General features: G+C 46.8%; 1 protein-coding gene across 6 annotated transcripts in view; it reads left to right on the top strand.

The window, feature by feature from the left end:
- KIF5C (kinesin family member 5C) overlaps positions 1 to 14,823 on the top strand; it is a 154,145-nt gene that overhangs the window by 127,518 nt on the left and 11,804 nt on the right. For 5 of the 6 annotated variants that reach the window (XR_013172754.1, XM_077153748.1, XM_077153749.1 and 2 more), the window contains 6 exons: positions 82 to 183; positions 396 to 456; positions 3,879 to 3,950; positions 6,472 to 6,576; positions 8,351 to 8,567; positions 9,826 to 9,939. Coding sequence is in view for 5 of the 6 variants with exons in the window: in XM_077153748.1 (XP_077009863.1) it covers positions 82 to 183; positions 396 to 456; positions 3,879 to 3,950; positions 6,472 to 6,576; positions 8,351 to 8,567; positions 9,826 to 9,932 (664 nt within the window). In the remaining variant the exon portion in view is untranslated. Of the gene's footprint in view, positions 1 to 81; positions 184 to 395; positions 457 to 3,878; positions 3,951 to 6,471; positions 6,577 to 7,318; positions 7,429 to 8,350; positions 8,568 to 9,825; positions 9,940 to 14,823 lie in introns of those variants that run through there. The other variant, XM_077153753.1, reaches the window with a different exon arrangement.

Here is a 14,823-nt window from a genome sequence, read left to right on the forward strand (position 1 = left end):
GGAACAAGACCGTGTTTTTAGTTGGGTGGCTCGGAATTTCAGACTGATGTGGAATGTGCCACCTTTTCCTCTCGATTTCAGTTTGAATCAGAAACTGCAGCTAGAACAGGAGAAGCTCAGTTCCGATTATAACAAGCTGAAAATCGAGGACCAGGAGAGAGAGATGAAACTGGAAAAGCTCTTGTGAGTACACTTCAAATATCTTCTTTGTGTTCTTTCATCCCTGTGAGCTCTTAAAAATTCTACTTTTGTGAATCAGATGGTTGAGCTAATTTAAAGTGGTTTCATTGTGGGAATCAGTTTGTTTTGTTGATTTAACTCCAGATGTAAATGGTATCTGGCTAGATCTCTGACTCTTTGTTGGTGGTTTACAACTCCTTTTTGGTTTTTTTTAGATTGCTCAACGATAAGAGGGAACAAGCCAGAGAGGACCTCAAAGGGCTGGAGGAAACAGTGGTAGGTGAATGTAAAGATGTTTCCCAACTCATTAGTCTCAAACACCATATTTGTTTATGATTTGCTGAATTCATCTATTCTAAAATTTTACCTGTGTGCATTTTTCTCATGTATCATTTTAGACATAAATAGTCCAACATAAACATTCCCTGGAAAAATGTAACTCCCATTTACTCCCCAGCTCCTGACAGAATGATTCACAATCAGTCCATTCCTGGGGCTGTCATCATGGAGTAAATCTCACCTGGAATGAGAATGAACTGAACTGTAAATCAGTATCTGCAGTTTCACAGCCCCTGCACTCACCCAACAGATATTTATTGAGCAGCTATGAAATGCCGGCACTCTTCTAGGCCCTCGGAGGCCTCAGTGAAAAACAGATAAGATCCCAGCCCTTGTGAAGCTGGCACGTGTACTCACATGTCTGCTCTCTCCCCTTGCACACTCACCATCACTCATGTACTGACACTCTCGGTCATTCTCGCACATGGCCCTTGACAGTGACGTCCACTTTCTCTCGCTTGCACTTCTACCCACACGCTTAGACTCTTGAAATCCAAAATTGGAACCCTACAATATATACTTGGGCATTTTCATTTAACCTTAGACCAGAATTCTTCCCAAGCTGTTAATGTCTTCAGGAACAAGCTCACTATTCTTGGCTGACCGTTTTTGAACTCCTCATTTTTTTTTTTGCATGGGCAGGCACTGGAAATTGAACCTGGGTCTCCGGCATGGCAGATGAGAATGCTGCCACTGAGCCACCATGGCCCGCCCTTTTTTCTTTTTTTAATACAGTTTTATTGAGATACAGTCACATACCATATAGACCATCTGAGATATGCAGTCACTGGCTCACAATATAATCATGTAGTTGTACATACATTCCCATGATCAATTTTGGAACATCTTCATTACTCCAGAGAGGAAGTAATAAATTAACAAAAAGTAAAATAATAAATAAATTAAAAATAAACCCCAAATCATTCCATACCCCTTATTCCATCCCCCCCACCCCCATTGATTGACCAATAGTATTGGTGTGATACATTTGTTAACTGTTCGTGAAAGAATATTAAAATATTACTGTTAAGCATAGTCCATAGTATGCAATAGGTACATTTTTCCCCATGCATCCATCTATTTTTTTTTGACATTTGTTCCCCCTATTGTTTCTTTATTTTTAATCCGTATGTTTTACTCATCTGTCCATACCATAGATAAAAGGAGCATCCGACACAAGGTTTTCTTGAACTCCTCTTAACTCCAGCCCTGTTCTGCTTCCTTGAGTGTGTGGGTGGGTCGGTGGGGAATGGAATCTGCTGTCTAGAGGTTGGAGTCTGCCCCCTCCAGCTCCTAGCCCCAGGAGCCAGCCATTTTGCTTTAATGGTCCATCTGCTGCAGGATTTTGTCTGGGTTCTGGCTGGACCCCTCCTTCCTCTGCTTTGATGAGCCTCATGTTTGCACCTCTCTGGTCCCACCTTCACTGTCCACTGTGGCAGAAAGCTGAGCCCTGAGCTTTTACATGGAGGCCAGCAGCAGACTCGAGAGAAGCGAGTGGGAGGCCGAATGATGACGAATGTGATGAAGGAAAAATCCTTGACGCAGGAAGCCAAATTCTGTTACCGTACGCCTAAATAATTAACTGGCATAAATATAACTTATAGCTATTTTAAAGATCTCCAGCTTCCCTTATGAAGCTGTCTAGTGTTGGAGCCACCTACAAACAAACATAAGAATGAAAGTTGCCAAACTTGGGACTCTTATTATTTGTTACTTAAGCCCCCAGGACATGCCTGTCCTTTGACGAGGCACACATGTTTGGTGTGGTGGTTTTTTTCATGGAAAATATTAACTGTGATTATACTTTAGTCAGTAATAGGATCACAGAGCAGGTGGGAGAGCATCAGGGCAGCTACAGCGTTTAGGAGCAGGGCACTAGGGACGGTCGCCTCTGGCCCAGGCCTGGGTCAGCATTCGGCTAAACGTGTGTCCTGCGTCCCTGCACCTGCCTGGAAAGTCGGCTGGCCTTGCACAGGTGCTCTGTGCACATTACTCATAATAACAGGCCCATTTGGCTTCCTGCAGAAAGCAATTTACTCATCCGAGGAAGCAATTCACTTCAGGTGCTTCTTATTTCACAGAGACTTAGACCCTGTAATAAGATCCTAAATTAATGTAGTCTTTATTCCAAGAAATTTAGAGTTGCTGTAGCTTTATGACCTGCTTCTTCCTTATTCTGTGGGTATGTGTGAGCCACATCCTTTGACCTTCGGTGTTAGAGTATGTCAATTTCAGCAGATTGAGAAGTTTGTATGTACAGTTTGTCTCTTCTCCTTTATGAGATGATATTTTGCAAGAAATTAATCATCACAACTCTCACAGACACATGAAGACTTGCATGGAAAGCAACAGTTTGATTTTCTAATGTTGCTAACCAAGGTCACCAGGTTTGGCTCAGGCCCTTTTCTCAACAATCCAATACCTAAGGGTTCATTTTCTTTTTCATTTTGGATTATCTTCTGCAAATGTCCAAAATGCAAAAGAAAATGCCCCAAGAAATTCCAATGAAAATTATCACAACAATAAAAGGAACAATAAAAGTCTGATGGAGAAATGGTTGTCAGATAAGATGTGTCAGTAATACTTGCTAATATTTATTGACACCTTCCTATGTACCAAAAACTATTTTAAGAGTTTTACAAAGATTGTATCACTTAATTTTCCCAGCAACTCTGAGAGGTAATTATTATTTTTATCCTTATGTCAAAAAAAGGAGAACAAGGTGCCTGGTTGATTCAGTGGTAGGATGCTCGCCTTCCGTGTGGGAGACCTGGGTTCAATTCCTGGATCATACACCCCCCCCCCAAAAAAAAAAAATAAGAGAACAGAACAGAGGCACAGAGAGGTTAAATAACTTGTCCAGGTCACCCAGGTAGAAAGTTCTGAAACTACCTCCCCCGGGACCCAGATGAGGGCGTAAGAAGGGGCCACAGAGACATGAAAACAGTCAGCTGGCTGGGGTGGGAGAAATCATGACTATCTTTTCATTTATACTTATTGATATCTTACCTAATGTTTACATGACGAATAAAAAGGAATGTTCCAATACAACATAGCTCTCTAGAAATTGTGAGAAAGCTTGAGAAAGATATTGGTTCTGTTTGGAGTGCGTAAATGAGCAAGCTGTGTTTCAGTTTACAGCTCCGTGTTCGCGTCCCGTCTCCGCCCTGGAGGTGGCCCTGGCCGGGTTGCTGAGTCGAGGGGGTGGGAGTGGTGCGTGAGTCAGCGCAGCCCCCCGCATGGATGGTGGTCATACAGCGTGCGTGGGGGTGCCTGGGGCTCATGCCACTGTGCCAAACGTGTCATACATTTAATGCGTTCCCTGACCTAAGTGGGGTTTTAAAAATCTTCTCTTTCAGTCTAGAGAATTGCAGACTCTTCACAACCTCCGTAAGCTCTTCGTCCAGGATCTGACCACCCGAGTGAAAAAAGTGAGTTCTATTTTGTCTGATTGGGACTGAGAAGAAATTAAAAAATGAACAGAAAGAATCATTTTTCAGTTGAAATATCACTTGCTTAAACTGGAGTTGGTTATACTTAAAAATTAATTCCTTTATGCCAGAGAATGTTATTAAAAGAATAATATGCTGGGAGTGAAAAATACTTGGGAACATTTTCTCATCTGATTTCTCTATCTAAGTAAAAGGAAGTGAAAATCCTTCCCTCGCTTTCATTTCGGAGTAATATTTATCTGGCCCTGACCATGTGAGAACCACTGTGCAGGGGAATCCAGAGGCTGGCGGGGGCACTGCCTGGCGTGGTGGGCAGCACCAGACACCTGAGCAAGCTGGATGGGGTCTTCCTTGCCTGTTAGATGTCACTGTGGGTCATAGAATACACAGCACTTTGCCATCCAGTATCTTGTTTGCTCATCCCACCAACAACACCGGTGGATCTTAGTATTCCTGTTTTGCAGCTGGAGATAGGCACAGGGGTTCAATAAGTAGCTCGAGGTCCCACAGCTAGGAAGAGCCAGAGACAGGATTTGAATCGAGGTTTGGGTGACTTCTAAACCTGAGCTTCTTTGGCCCTTCTATCACACATGGGATCGCAGGAAGATGCTGTAATCCCAGAGCAGTTGGCAGAGGCTTGCAAAGGTAAGGGCAGCAAGGGAGCTAGTCTTTCAAAAGGTTTAAAAGCAAAGGACAAGGAGCAGTGGGGCCATATCCAGAGACTTGAAGGGAAGAATATTTAAGAAAAGTGGGTTTGGGTATTTGTATAAATGTGCATGTGTGTGTGTTTGTATGGTGTGTATGTGAAGAAGCCAAAGCAAAGAGGTTATTTATATATATATATATATATATTTATATATATATATATATGAAAGAAATGGTAATTGATGGAGTAGATCATAGAGGAGACAGTTAATAGCATATATGGATGTGTTCAGCTTGGTAAGGAGAAGAGGCACATTTCCCTTGGGGGGGAGGAGGAGTAGGGAAATCAAGATAGAGACATTTGTGGGGAAGTAAGTGATGCTGGAAAGAAGTTGCATCTGATGACTTTGATCTTCTCAGTTCATGTGGAGGTTCAGTCCTCACTGGAGAAGAAGCGAATGGGGAGCTGGGAGACTAGGGAAGGCTCAGCTGGCTGTGGGGGGAGATTGGAGAGGGATGAGTAAAGGGGCTGCTGTGTGGTGTGAGCGTCCAGCTTGGGGGATCAGGAGCATGGATTTGAGGTGGCCTCTGACAATATAGTTCTAGTGAGTTGAGAAGCCTGCAAGTAAAAATAAAGGAGGCAGAGAACGATGGGAGATTTTAGGACCTGAATGACAGTGGTCAGGCAGGTAGGAAGTGACCACAATCATCAAGGTACAAAAGACCACAGGACCTGACCCAGAGCAGAGGGAATGGAGAGGGGGCCTAGAGGAGGGGCAGGGGACCTCACCAGAGGTGTGACAAGGACTGAAAAGGCTCAATCAGAGGGGCGGAGTGGATGCAGTGGCCAGAGACACCGTGAGGAGCCTGAGGTCAGACTTTGTTGGTTTAGTTGTGTAGAATCCAGGAAGGACCTCCTAGAGTGGTTCTCAAAGAATGGTGCTCGGGCCAGCTGCATCAGCATCACCTGGGCACTTATTCTCACACCCACCCCAGCTCCTCTGCACCATGTTCTACGGGTGCGACCAGCTCTCTGAGGGTTGGCAAGACCCTGTCCTGAGGATTCTGATACAGTCTCAAGTTTGAGAACCCCAGTTTATCCTGATGGAAGTGAGACAGCTTTGAGGACCCTATATCGTCATTACCTCTCAGAAGAAAGATGGTAATCTCTTCTGTGACCAGGCGAAGCAAGCAGGCTTTGCCAATTTTGGACTCCAGGATGGATGTGTTTGCACAAGGATTTCCCAACTCATCTCTGTTGCTCAGTTTAGAAATGCCAGGAGTGCAGTGTTATTGCCAATTTCAAGATTTGATAAATTTCAAGAGTTTGCCCAACTCCTAGAGGCAATTTGAGATTGAGTCATTACTGAATTGCATGGAATTGGAAGCTGGAAGGGCCAGCAGAGGCCACTGAGACTTCCCAAGGGGCTGTAGATGCTGACTGCAGGTGTGGTGACTTGTCATCTCAGTTGTGACAGTCCAAAATCAAACTTAAGTCTTAGGTTTATGTTTTCACACTGGTTCTCTTAATGAGTTCTAGAACACTTTCTTATGGGGGGTGAAGTCTCTGCCTACCTGTGAGGAAGAAGTCTATTCCACTAAAGAGAACTAGTGTATAAATTTTAAAAGAAGATTTGAACTCTTCTCACACTGACCAAGGTGATTAATTAGGAAGTTTGTTGAGTCTGAACTTCTAGAACTTCGCTTTATTCTCACTTTTAGAATAACCTTTGGTGGTATCAGGGACATTTTAAAAAGAAGGTTTCCAATGTATCATCCACATTATCCTGGGACTGGGGGTGGGGTGGGGGGGCATCTGAAGGCATGTCCAGCTGACCCCTTGGCTTTGGTGCAGAGTGTGGAGCTGGACAGTGATGATGGAGGGGGCAGTGCTGCCCAGAAGCAGAAAATTTCTTTCCTGGAGAATAACCTGGAGCAGCTCACCAAGGTTCATAAACAGGTAGGAGAGTTACCCTAGCTTCCCTCTGCTTCTCTTTCTCTCCTGGAAAGCAGACCCACCAAGTTTGGCCACATTGTGGGGAGAAGACTTTGATGGGGTAAAAGGACTAACGTTGTCAGAGAAGGTTACTGCTGGAAGTGTCCTTAAAAGTCATCCCAACCTCAGTGACTTCCTTGATAAAAATCTTTTATCAAAGTCAAATATAAAGGATTGTTTGAACTAGGGTTTAGGGGGTGGGATGTTTGGAGACTTGGCTTTTAAACACCCTGTCTCTTAGTGCCCCTGGACGCTGGCCTCAGTGTCTCCTATGACACCACCCCTGCAGGACCGAGGGCTGCATGGAATGCGGTGTGGAAATCACCAAGCTCCTAGGGAGACAGACTGGGCAAGGAAGGGGCTTGTCTCCTTCTGTGGTGGGAAACTGGGGCTAGGACCGTTACCATTTCTGCTCTGTCGCCCTAGTCCTGTCTGTGTACCTTGGCCACCCTCTGGGATCCTTGCAGTGCCCCTGAATTTGTCTAGAGTGACAGAGAGTGATAGCTATCCAAACCCACTGATGGCTTTGGAGGGTGATTTGTCTTAGATGCTCTCTGTTTAAATGCTGGCCTGTTTGTGACTGTTTTCTCCCCTTAACATTTGGGATGTGATGGTAATGGTCCAAAAAACCACAAGACCAAGGGAATGCCATTTCTCCCTGACTTAAGTCTTCTTCAGCATTTCTGATGATGACATTTTTCCCTAGAGAGAGCAAGACAGATACAACATCGCTGAAGTCATTCAAGCAAATTGTTGATGAGAAATAGAAAAGCAGAAACTGCCAAGAAGCCCAAAATAGGGCTCTGAAATTCATTAATTACTTTATTCATGTATTTGATGAGTGTTTATTGAAAGATATTCGTTGCCAGGCACTGAAGCTGGTATTGGGGATTCAGAGGTAAACAAAGCAGGTGTGGGCCCAGCAATAGCTCACCTTCATATAGCCATTTCTGATTTTCAAAATTTTTCTTTAGATGCCCACAATGGTCTGTTATGTAAAATCCTTGTTTTATGGATAAGAAACGTGAGATGAGACTGGTCAAATAACTTACACCAAATCAGATGGCCAGGATGTAGCAGAGCTGGCCTCTGAGCTCACCCTTATGCTCAGGCCTGGGCTGTTGCTTCTTAGGTAATGAGAGCGTGAGCAGGAGCCCCGTGCTTGCTGTTAGCCTGTGGATAGGTTACAGAGCTCTGTCCGAGACACATGCCGGTGTAGACCTCCAGCCGTCCCTGGAAAGAAGCTTGAGAGAGCCCCATATGCTTGTTTCTCCCTGAATGTTTTTGAAACTGCTTTAAATATCCAAGCGTTCACATGCGAATGTCCTACTGGCAGATTTTCTCATGCTGTTCCCCCCTACCAATCCAAATGATAGGAATAAATCCTGCCCAAGCCTGAAAGTTTCCCGTGGCTGGAAATGGCTTTTAATTTCATCCTCCGCCACACCCCTCTGTGCACCTCATTAATCAAGTGTTTAGCAAATTGGCATCACAGGGCACGGGGCTTTAATTTCCCTTTACTACTCACAGAGCTTGTGGTCATACGGACTCTCCAGAGACATCTGAGGGAGGGGCGGGGGGACAGTTGTACAAGCTGCAGCTCCTCTTTCTGGCTTCTTTCATTGCACGTTTTTCGTTCCCTCCTGGTGGGCTGTCGCTTCCGCCAGCCTCCCTGTTGCTCACTACCGTTTGCCCCGTCCTGCCCACCTTGTTCCTGCCCCCCTTGTTCCTGCCCCAGCTGGTCCGGGACAACGCAGATCTCCGCTGTGAGCTGCCCAAGCTGGAGAAGCGGCTGCGCGCCACGGCGGAGCGCGTCAAGGCGCTGGAGAGCGCCCTGAAGGAAGCCAAGGAGAACGCCATGCGGGACCGCAAGCGCTACCAGCAGGAGGTGGACCGCATCAAGGAGGCCGTGAGAGCTAAGAACATGGCCAGGAGGGCCCACTCGGCCCAGATAGGTACGTGCCAGGCGCATGGGCAGCGGGGTCAGGAGCTGTGGCGGCCATTCCCCCGTGACTGTGCTGAAAGGTGCAGACTCCATAGGCTGGACAGCACTTGATGCTCAGAGGCCACTCAGGGTGGGCCTCTGGTAGTAGCCAAAAGGCTGCGAGTCAGCCCTGCAGGGCTGCCCTGAGCCTGCCTCCCCGCCCCCCAGCACCGTACCTTCTCCTGGGACCGCGCAGGCGCCAGGCGCCCCCACCCTCACACGGCGATCCCAGCCTGCGTTAAGGTCTTTGAGGCTTCTAGGCTAAGCAGAGAAGCCGCCCTCGGCTGTAGGCAAAGCTATTTGGCCATCGGCATAGCTACACTCATAAAACCCTAGAATATGCAGGTATTTCTCAGCAGGACCCCAAGTCTGAAGGCTCCTTCTGTTCTACACCACGCACAACCTCAGAGGAGCCTGTAGCCCGAAGTTCAGGCTGGGAAATGTCGTGGAAAGAGCCAGGCCTGGCATTGGCAGTCAGGGTGTGGGGACAGGCGGGGCAGGAGGGGGCCTGGAGTTCCTGAGCCTTCAGGACCTGCATGATTTGAGCTATTTGCTGGCGTGGGGAAAGAGGGTGTGGTCCTGAGTCATAGTCCCCAGGACAGAGCCAGAGGAATAAAAGGGGTTTAGGGGTGTTCTCTATGACAGGTTTTTTTTGCTTGCTTGTTTTAATTTAAACCTCTCTTAATAATGTGTAATATTATTTCCTATCGAATATTGCTGTGCAGATGTATTACAATCCAGCAACTTCATGCTTCTAGTTTCAAATCACACATTAGATGCAGGGTTTGTGGCACTTACTGGATTCCATACCAATAAGACTTGAGAATCTACTGAAAGCCAAGGACCCTCTCCCCAGAAAAGTGAATCACAGGCAAAATCCTGCCTCTGATTTCAGGGGCTGCTCACATCCCCTTGGAATCCACACGGGGACCCTCTGGGTCTACCTGAGATAAAACTGAAAGTCCTTTGTTTCTTGTTTGAGACTTTACCCTTCCATTTTTCTCAACCCAAATAAAAATAAGGTAAATGATATGTCTGTGCCCTAGAATTTGCTTGTTCTGGATTGGCTAGCTGCGCAAATGCGAGGCTGAGCCCCCCTCCTCGGGAAGTTCTGGTGGTTGATAAGAGCACAACTGTCGGTTCTCCCAGACGACCGGTAGGTAATGGGTGTGGCTGTTGGAGCTGTTTCTGAGTGCCTGTTCTCTCCCCTTGTCGCCTGTCGGATACAGCCAAGCCCATCCGCCCAGGACACTACCCGGCGTCATCTCCAACTGCCGTCCACGCCATCCGAGGGGGAGGAGGCGGCTCTTCAAACTCCACACAGTACCAGAAATAAACATGAAGTGAGTCTTGGTGTCGGGTGGTTTCTTTTTAGGGCAGCCCGGGGAGGTCTGGAGGCAGAGCCTTCCTGCTTTCCCACCTTCCCCAAGCCCCTGCCTGGCTCTGTCGGCCCCGTGTATGCGGACCTTCATTGGAGAGGAGTTCAGCTCTGCTCCAGGACATGCCCTTGGGGTTCCAGGTCAGCGGGACCTGGGCCTCCCCTCAATGCCATCTAGAGCTCTGGGGTCTTCAGCTGGAGACCTCTTGGGGCCAGTGGGATCCAGAGCCGGGCCAGTCCACATCCTCCAGAGGTGGGTGAGAGTCTGGTGGGTGATTCACCCATGCCTGCTTTTGTCTGTAGGACTCCCTTCTGCAATGACAACTAAAAGGGCATTCCATGTTTGTCAGCTGCTCTTCCTCAGAGCAGGCAGATGTGGGTGGTAGCCTTAAGACTCAGGAACTGAATATAAAGAAAGAACCACATAATAAAGTCATATTTTTATAATTACTATCTGAACTCAACAAGTTGGGTGTTTAAGAATTGTGCTATTGCATATCTAGATGGGTCTGTGGCACTTTATTATTTCTTTGGGATGATGATCAGTGAGCTTCTATGCTCACCACCCACATGGGCAGCTTTGCTCTACCAGTAGAAAGAAAGAGAAAATAGGCATATGCTTTGGAAAAGAGAAGAATGAGAGAACAAGAGCCTGTCATTCCTGGTTGGCAGAGCAGACCGGCCACCAGGTAGCCAGAAAACTCTGTTTAGAAAAACTCTGGCTTTGAATCACTAACCTGTGGGTGGGTGAAGGTGGCGCTGACATTTTCCTGGAAGGCTAGTTCACAAGGTGGACTGCAGTGCACAGGTGAAAAGCAATGATCAGGAGCGAGTGTATGGCCTGGAGAGCGATGGTTCTCACCCCGTCCTTTGTGCATCAGGGTGAGGAAGGCAAATGGAAAGGGGCCGGAGCCTTCACTCAGGGTGAAGTGACAGCATTGCCAGGGCTCCACCAGAACTTCTAAGCTGGTGTCTGCACCCAGATAATGTCCACCTGCACTGCCCCAGGCCAAGGAACAGGCTAGGGGCCAGTGAGATGTGCAGGAATCAGGGGGGCGGCTGAGACAGCCTATGGGTGGGCCACATACCCCCTCCGAGGTGGGTGGGTGGGAAATGATCTTAGTGCAGTGCCCTATTCAAATGCACACTCCAGTTTTCAGTCAGAAGTAAATTGAACTTGGATGCTATAAAATTGCTTTTGACTACATGTCAAAATATGTGCATATCAATACATGTTAGTATTAGGGCTGACATGGGAAGGGAGCTCTACCAGGTAAGCTCAAGTTTTTGGTAGCCTAAAATGGAAACAGAAAGATGCTGTGATTCTCAAACTTAGGAGGTGTCTGTATTTCTGGTACCCGGAAGCTCCTCCAGGTAGGATAAACCTGGACTTCTGTAGTGATACCAGGCACACTAGGTGACGCTGATACCCACCATTGTGTGAGAACTTCTGGCCAGAACTAATGACTTAAACAGGATGGACTTTTATACCTCATGTAAAGGAAATTTGTAAGTGGACTGTCAGTGGCTGGTAAAAGAGCTCTGCAGTGTCTGTGGAAACCTATCCCCTTAACTTCGGACTCACTGTACTCAACAGATGCCCTCCTTTTTCCAAATCACCTCATGGTCCAAGATGACTTCTACAATTCCAGCCATCATGCCTACATTCCAAGTTTAACAGCCCAAGGAAGCACCAAGAGGGTTAAAAAGCAGCCTTGTTGGCTGAATCTGCTTTTTCTTTAAATACTTTTCCCAGGAGCCCTATGGGATAATGAGACTACATCTCTGATGGCCACATCCAGCTGCAAGGGAAGGTGGAAAGTAGTCTTTTAGCTGGATTTGCCACTGCTCCAAGTGTTGGAGTGGGCAATGAACATATACACGGAGCATTCAGCAGCTCTGTGCTGGACGTAATATATATATGAAGTTATGCTGTATACAGTGCCAGCAGACAGAAAGCAGTGTGTGCATGGCATCCAGCAAGCTCTTAATACATGTACTGATGCTGGGACTCTGGGGTCCAGACACTGTACAGTAGAGTGTCATTTTTCTCACAGAATCTGATAATAGTCTCTCTTTCAGACCCACGTTTTTTCTAAGGTACAAATAATCAATTGTCCCCTTCTCAGCCTGAACATCAGTAGGTCTGGTGAAAGTTTAAAGACCTACAAGGTAGCAGAACCACCCTCAGCCATCGTGGCTGCTCATTTCTCCCTACTTTAGTGTTACAAGTGGTTTTGATCATTTTATCTGAAATTGGAAACTCTTGGACACAGTTTACCTATGCATACAGCTCCTACAGCTGGGTGCTTTTCTCACGGTGTCACAACATCAGTGCACCCCCCACCCAACCCCAAAGTTGTCAAAAGGCTGTATGGCCTTGAGGGCTGGCTTTGGCACCGGGGACCTGGGTCCTCAGATCTCAGGACTTCACCCACTGGCTGTGACTGTTCATTCCAGAGTCTGTTTCCTCTGTCCAAGGGGAGGAATTCACCCTGTCAGAGCAGTGATGATATGGCTAAGTGAGGTCATGTGTCTATACTTCTAGGCACAAAATAAATGGTCAGTAGAAATGTTAGCTGCTGGTACAGCATAAGTAGTGCAGGGCTTGGCACATAGTAGGTGGTAGGTAAGTGTTGGTTTATAGCACACACACACACACACCCCCTTTTTTTTTTTTTAAACATAGTTCACAAAGTAGTTTTTAGTCCCTCCATATCAGTAATGATAAACTGGAATGGGAAAGGTCCCTGTCTTCCTGGGTATCCTGTTTGGTGCCATGAGCAGATATAGAGGGTTTTAAAAATAACGTCATCTCTTAGCCAAATGTTAGAAGAAAGAACATTGCCTCTTTTACAAAAATGACTGGATATTTGTCAGTGGGAGAGGGGGGATGGTTAATAAAAGGGTAATAACCCATAAAGTGGGGAATTATAATTGGAAGTTATGGAAGTCTTAAATAATCTTTTAAAAATAATTGAAAATATGGAATTCATTACTTAGATGAGATCAAATCTGTCCGAGATGGTCTCTCCTGGCCTTGGGGAATCCCATTCTGAAGTGTCCCTGCCCTGTGGAGAAAACATCTCAACTGCTGACTCTGCCCCCCCCCCCCCCTCATTTTGGAACCAGAGCAACAAATTCATTCATGGATAGTGTCTGGATATCTCTGGAATTTTTCTCTGCTTTATTTCAGGGTTCAAAGAATATAGTCATAATGGGTATTTTAGTCTATCCTTAGGTTCAGAGCAAAGAATTTAATTGAAGGGGGGGCATCTTTTTCTCCCCCCCTCCCCACTTTGGATTTGGGGTCAGCCTAGTGCATAAGCTGTGGGCTTCAGGCTTGAGCAGACCTAGTTTCTGGCCCAGCCGTGGAGCTCTACGATGTGACAGGGGCAGGGTTTCTCTGAGCCTCAGTTTTCTCATCTGCAAAATGGAGATCTGCATTGCACGCCTGCAGGTACTTGGTTTAACTGTAAATGTGATGAAGAAGGCTCTGATCCTTTAGAATGACATGTTAGTTGGATGGACACAGAAAGCAGGCAGAGACACAAACATGGTCACTTCAAATAGTGATAAATGCTCAGAACAAAAAAGCAGGTAAATGGAATAGAGATGGGAGCATGCTACTTTAGAAGAGGAGGTGGAATTTGAATTGAGAACTGAATGATGACAAACCCAGAGACCTGAGGAAGAATGGCACAAACGCTCGCTTGGAGGAGGGAATGGCTTGGCATATTTGGGGAACAGTGGGAAGGCTGAGATGGCTGGAGCACAGTGAACTGGGGAGTTAGGGCTGTTGGGGAGATAGCTGGAGCAAAATAAATGAGGCCTCTGAGGTCCAGGTGAACAGTTTAGGTTGTAATCTCAGTGTGACGGAAACTCCTGGAGGGCTTTGATCATGGAAGGGGTTGGATCTGGTTCACTCTGGGCTGGATGCTGGAGAATGGATGTTGGAGGCCAAGAGTAGAGGCTGGGGACGCACCTGGGGGGTTATTGCAGGTGTCTGCTGGAGGCTGCAGCAGCTCAGCCCGGGGGGTAGCAGCAGAAGTGCGAGATGGAGATGTTAAGGGTCAGCACACACTTTAGAAGTAGATTCAGCCTTGAATTCAGGGCTTACTGGTTAGAGGGATGAGGAAGAGGAGGGGAGTCAAAGCTGTCTCCCAGGTCTAGGATATTGGTACCTTTTTAACCATGATAAGGTAAGTTGGGAGTTGAGCTGATTTTGTGGAAAAACCCAGAGTGCAGTTTCACCATGTTAGTTGTGAGATACCTGTTGGTCATGCAGCCTAGATCACCATCTAAGTGTGTGTGGTGAGTAGGCAGTTGGAGCAGTCAACCCCTTGGGCCTGGAGCTCAGGAAAAGGGTCAGGACTAGAGATCTTAGACAGCCCTGGCCAGTAGAGTGTTTAAACCATGGGTCTAGAGAAAGGGTAGACAGAGCAAAGTGGGGTGATAGACCGGGCCAGGGGACTGCTGAACCCAAAGGTCAGGAAAAGTAGGTGATGCCAGCAGAGGGGTCTTAGGGAGAATGTGAGGTCACAGAGGCAAAGGGAAGACTTTGTTCCTGGAAGGAGGGTGGTCAGCCATGCCAAATGCTGCTCAGTGCTGGGGACAGCCGGTGGAGGTGAAGGGTGGTGGCCTGGAGCAGCTTCAGGGAAGAGGGGAAAGTGAGCTCTGTTAATGTGGGTTAAAGGGAGAGCAGGAGGTGAGGAAGTGGAGCCAGCATTTTTACATGCTTTAGGACATTGCTGTCTGAAGGGATTAAGATGGATTGATTTTTCTTTCTTTTTGAATGAGAAATATTACAGCATAGTTGTATGCTGATGTAACTATCCAGCTGAGAGGG

The sequence above is a fragment of the Tamandua tetradactyla genome, chromosome 3 (assembly GCF_023851605.1).
Source record: "Tamandua tetradactyla isolate mTamTet1 chromosome 3, mTamTet1.pri, whole genome shotgun sequence".
Classification (NCBI taxonomy): Eukaryota; Metazoa; Chordata; class Mammalia; order Pilosa; family Myrmecophagidae; genus Tamandua; species Tamandua tetradactyla.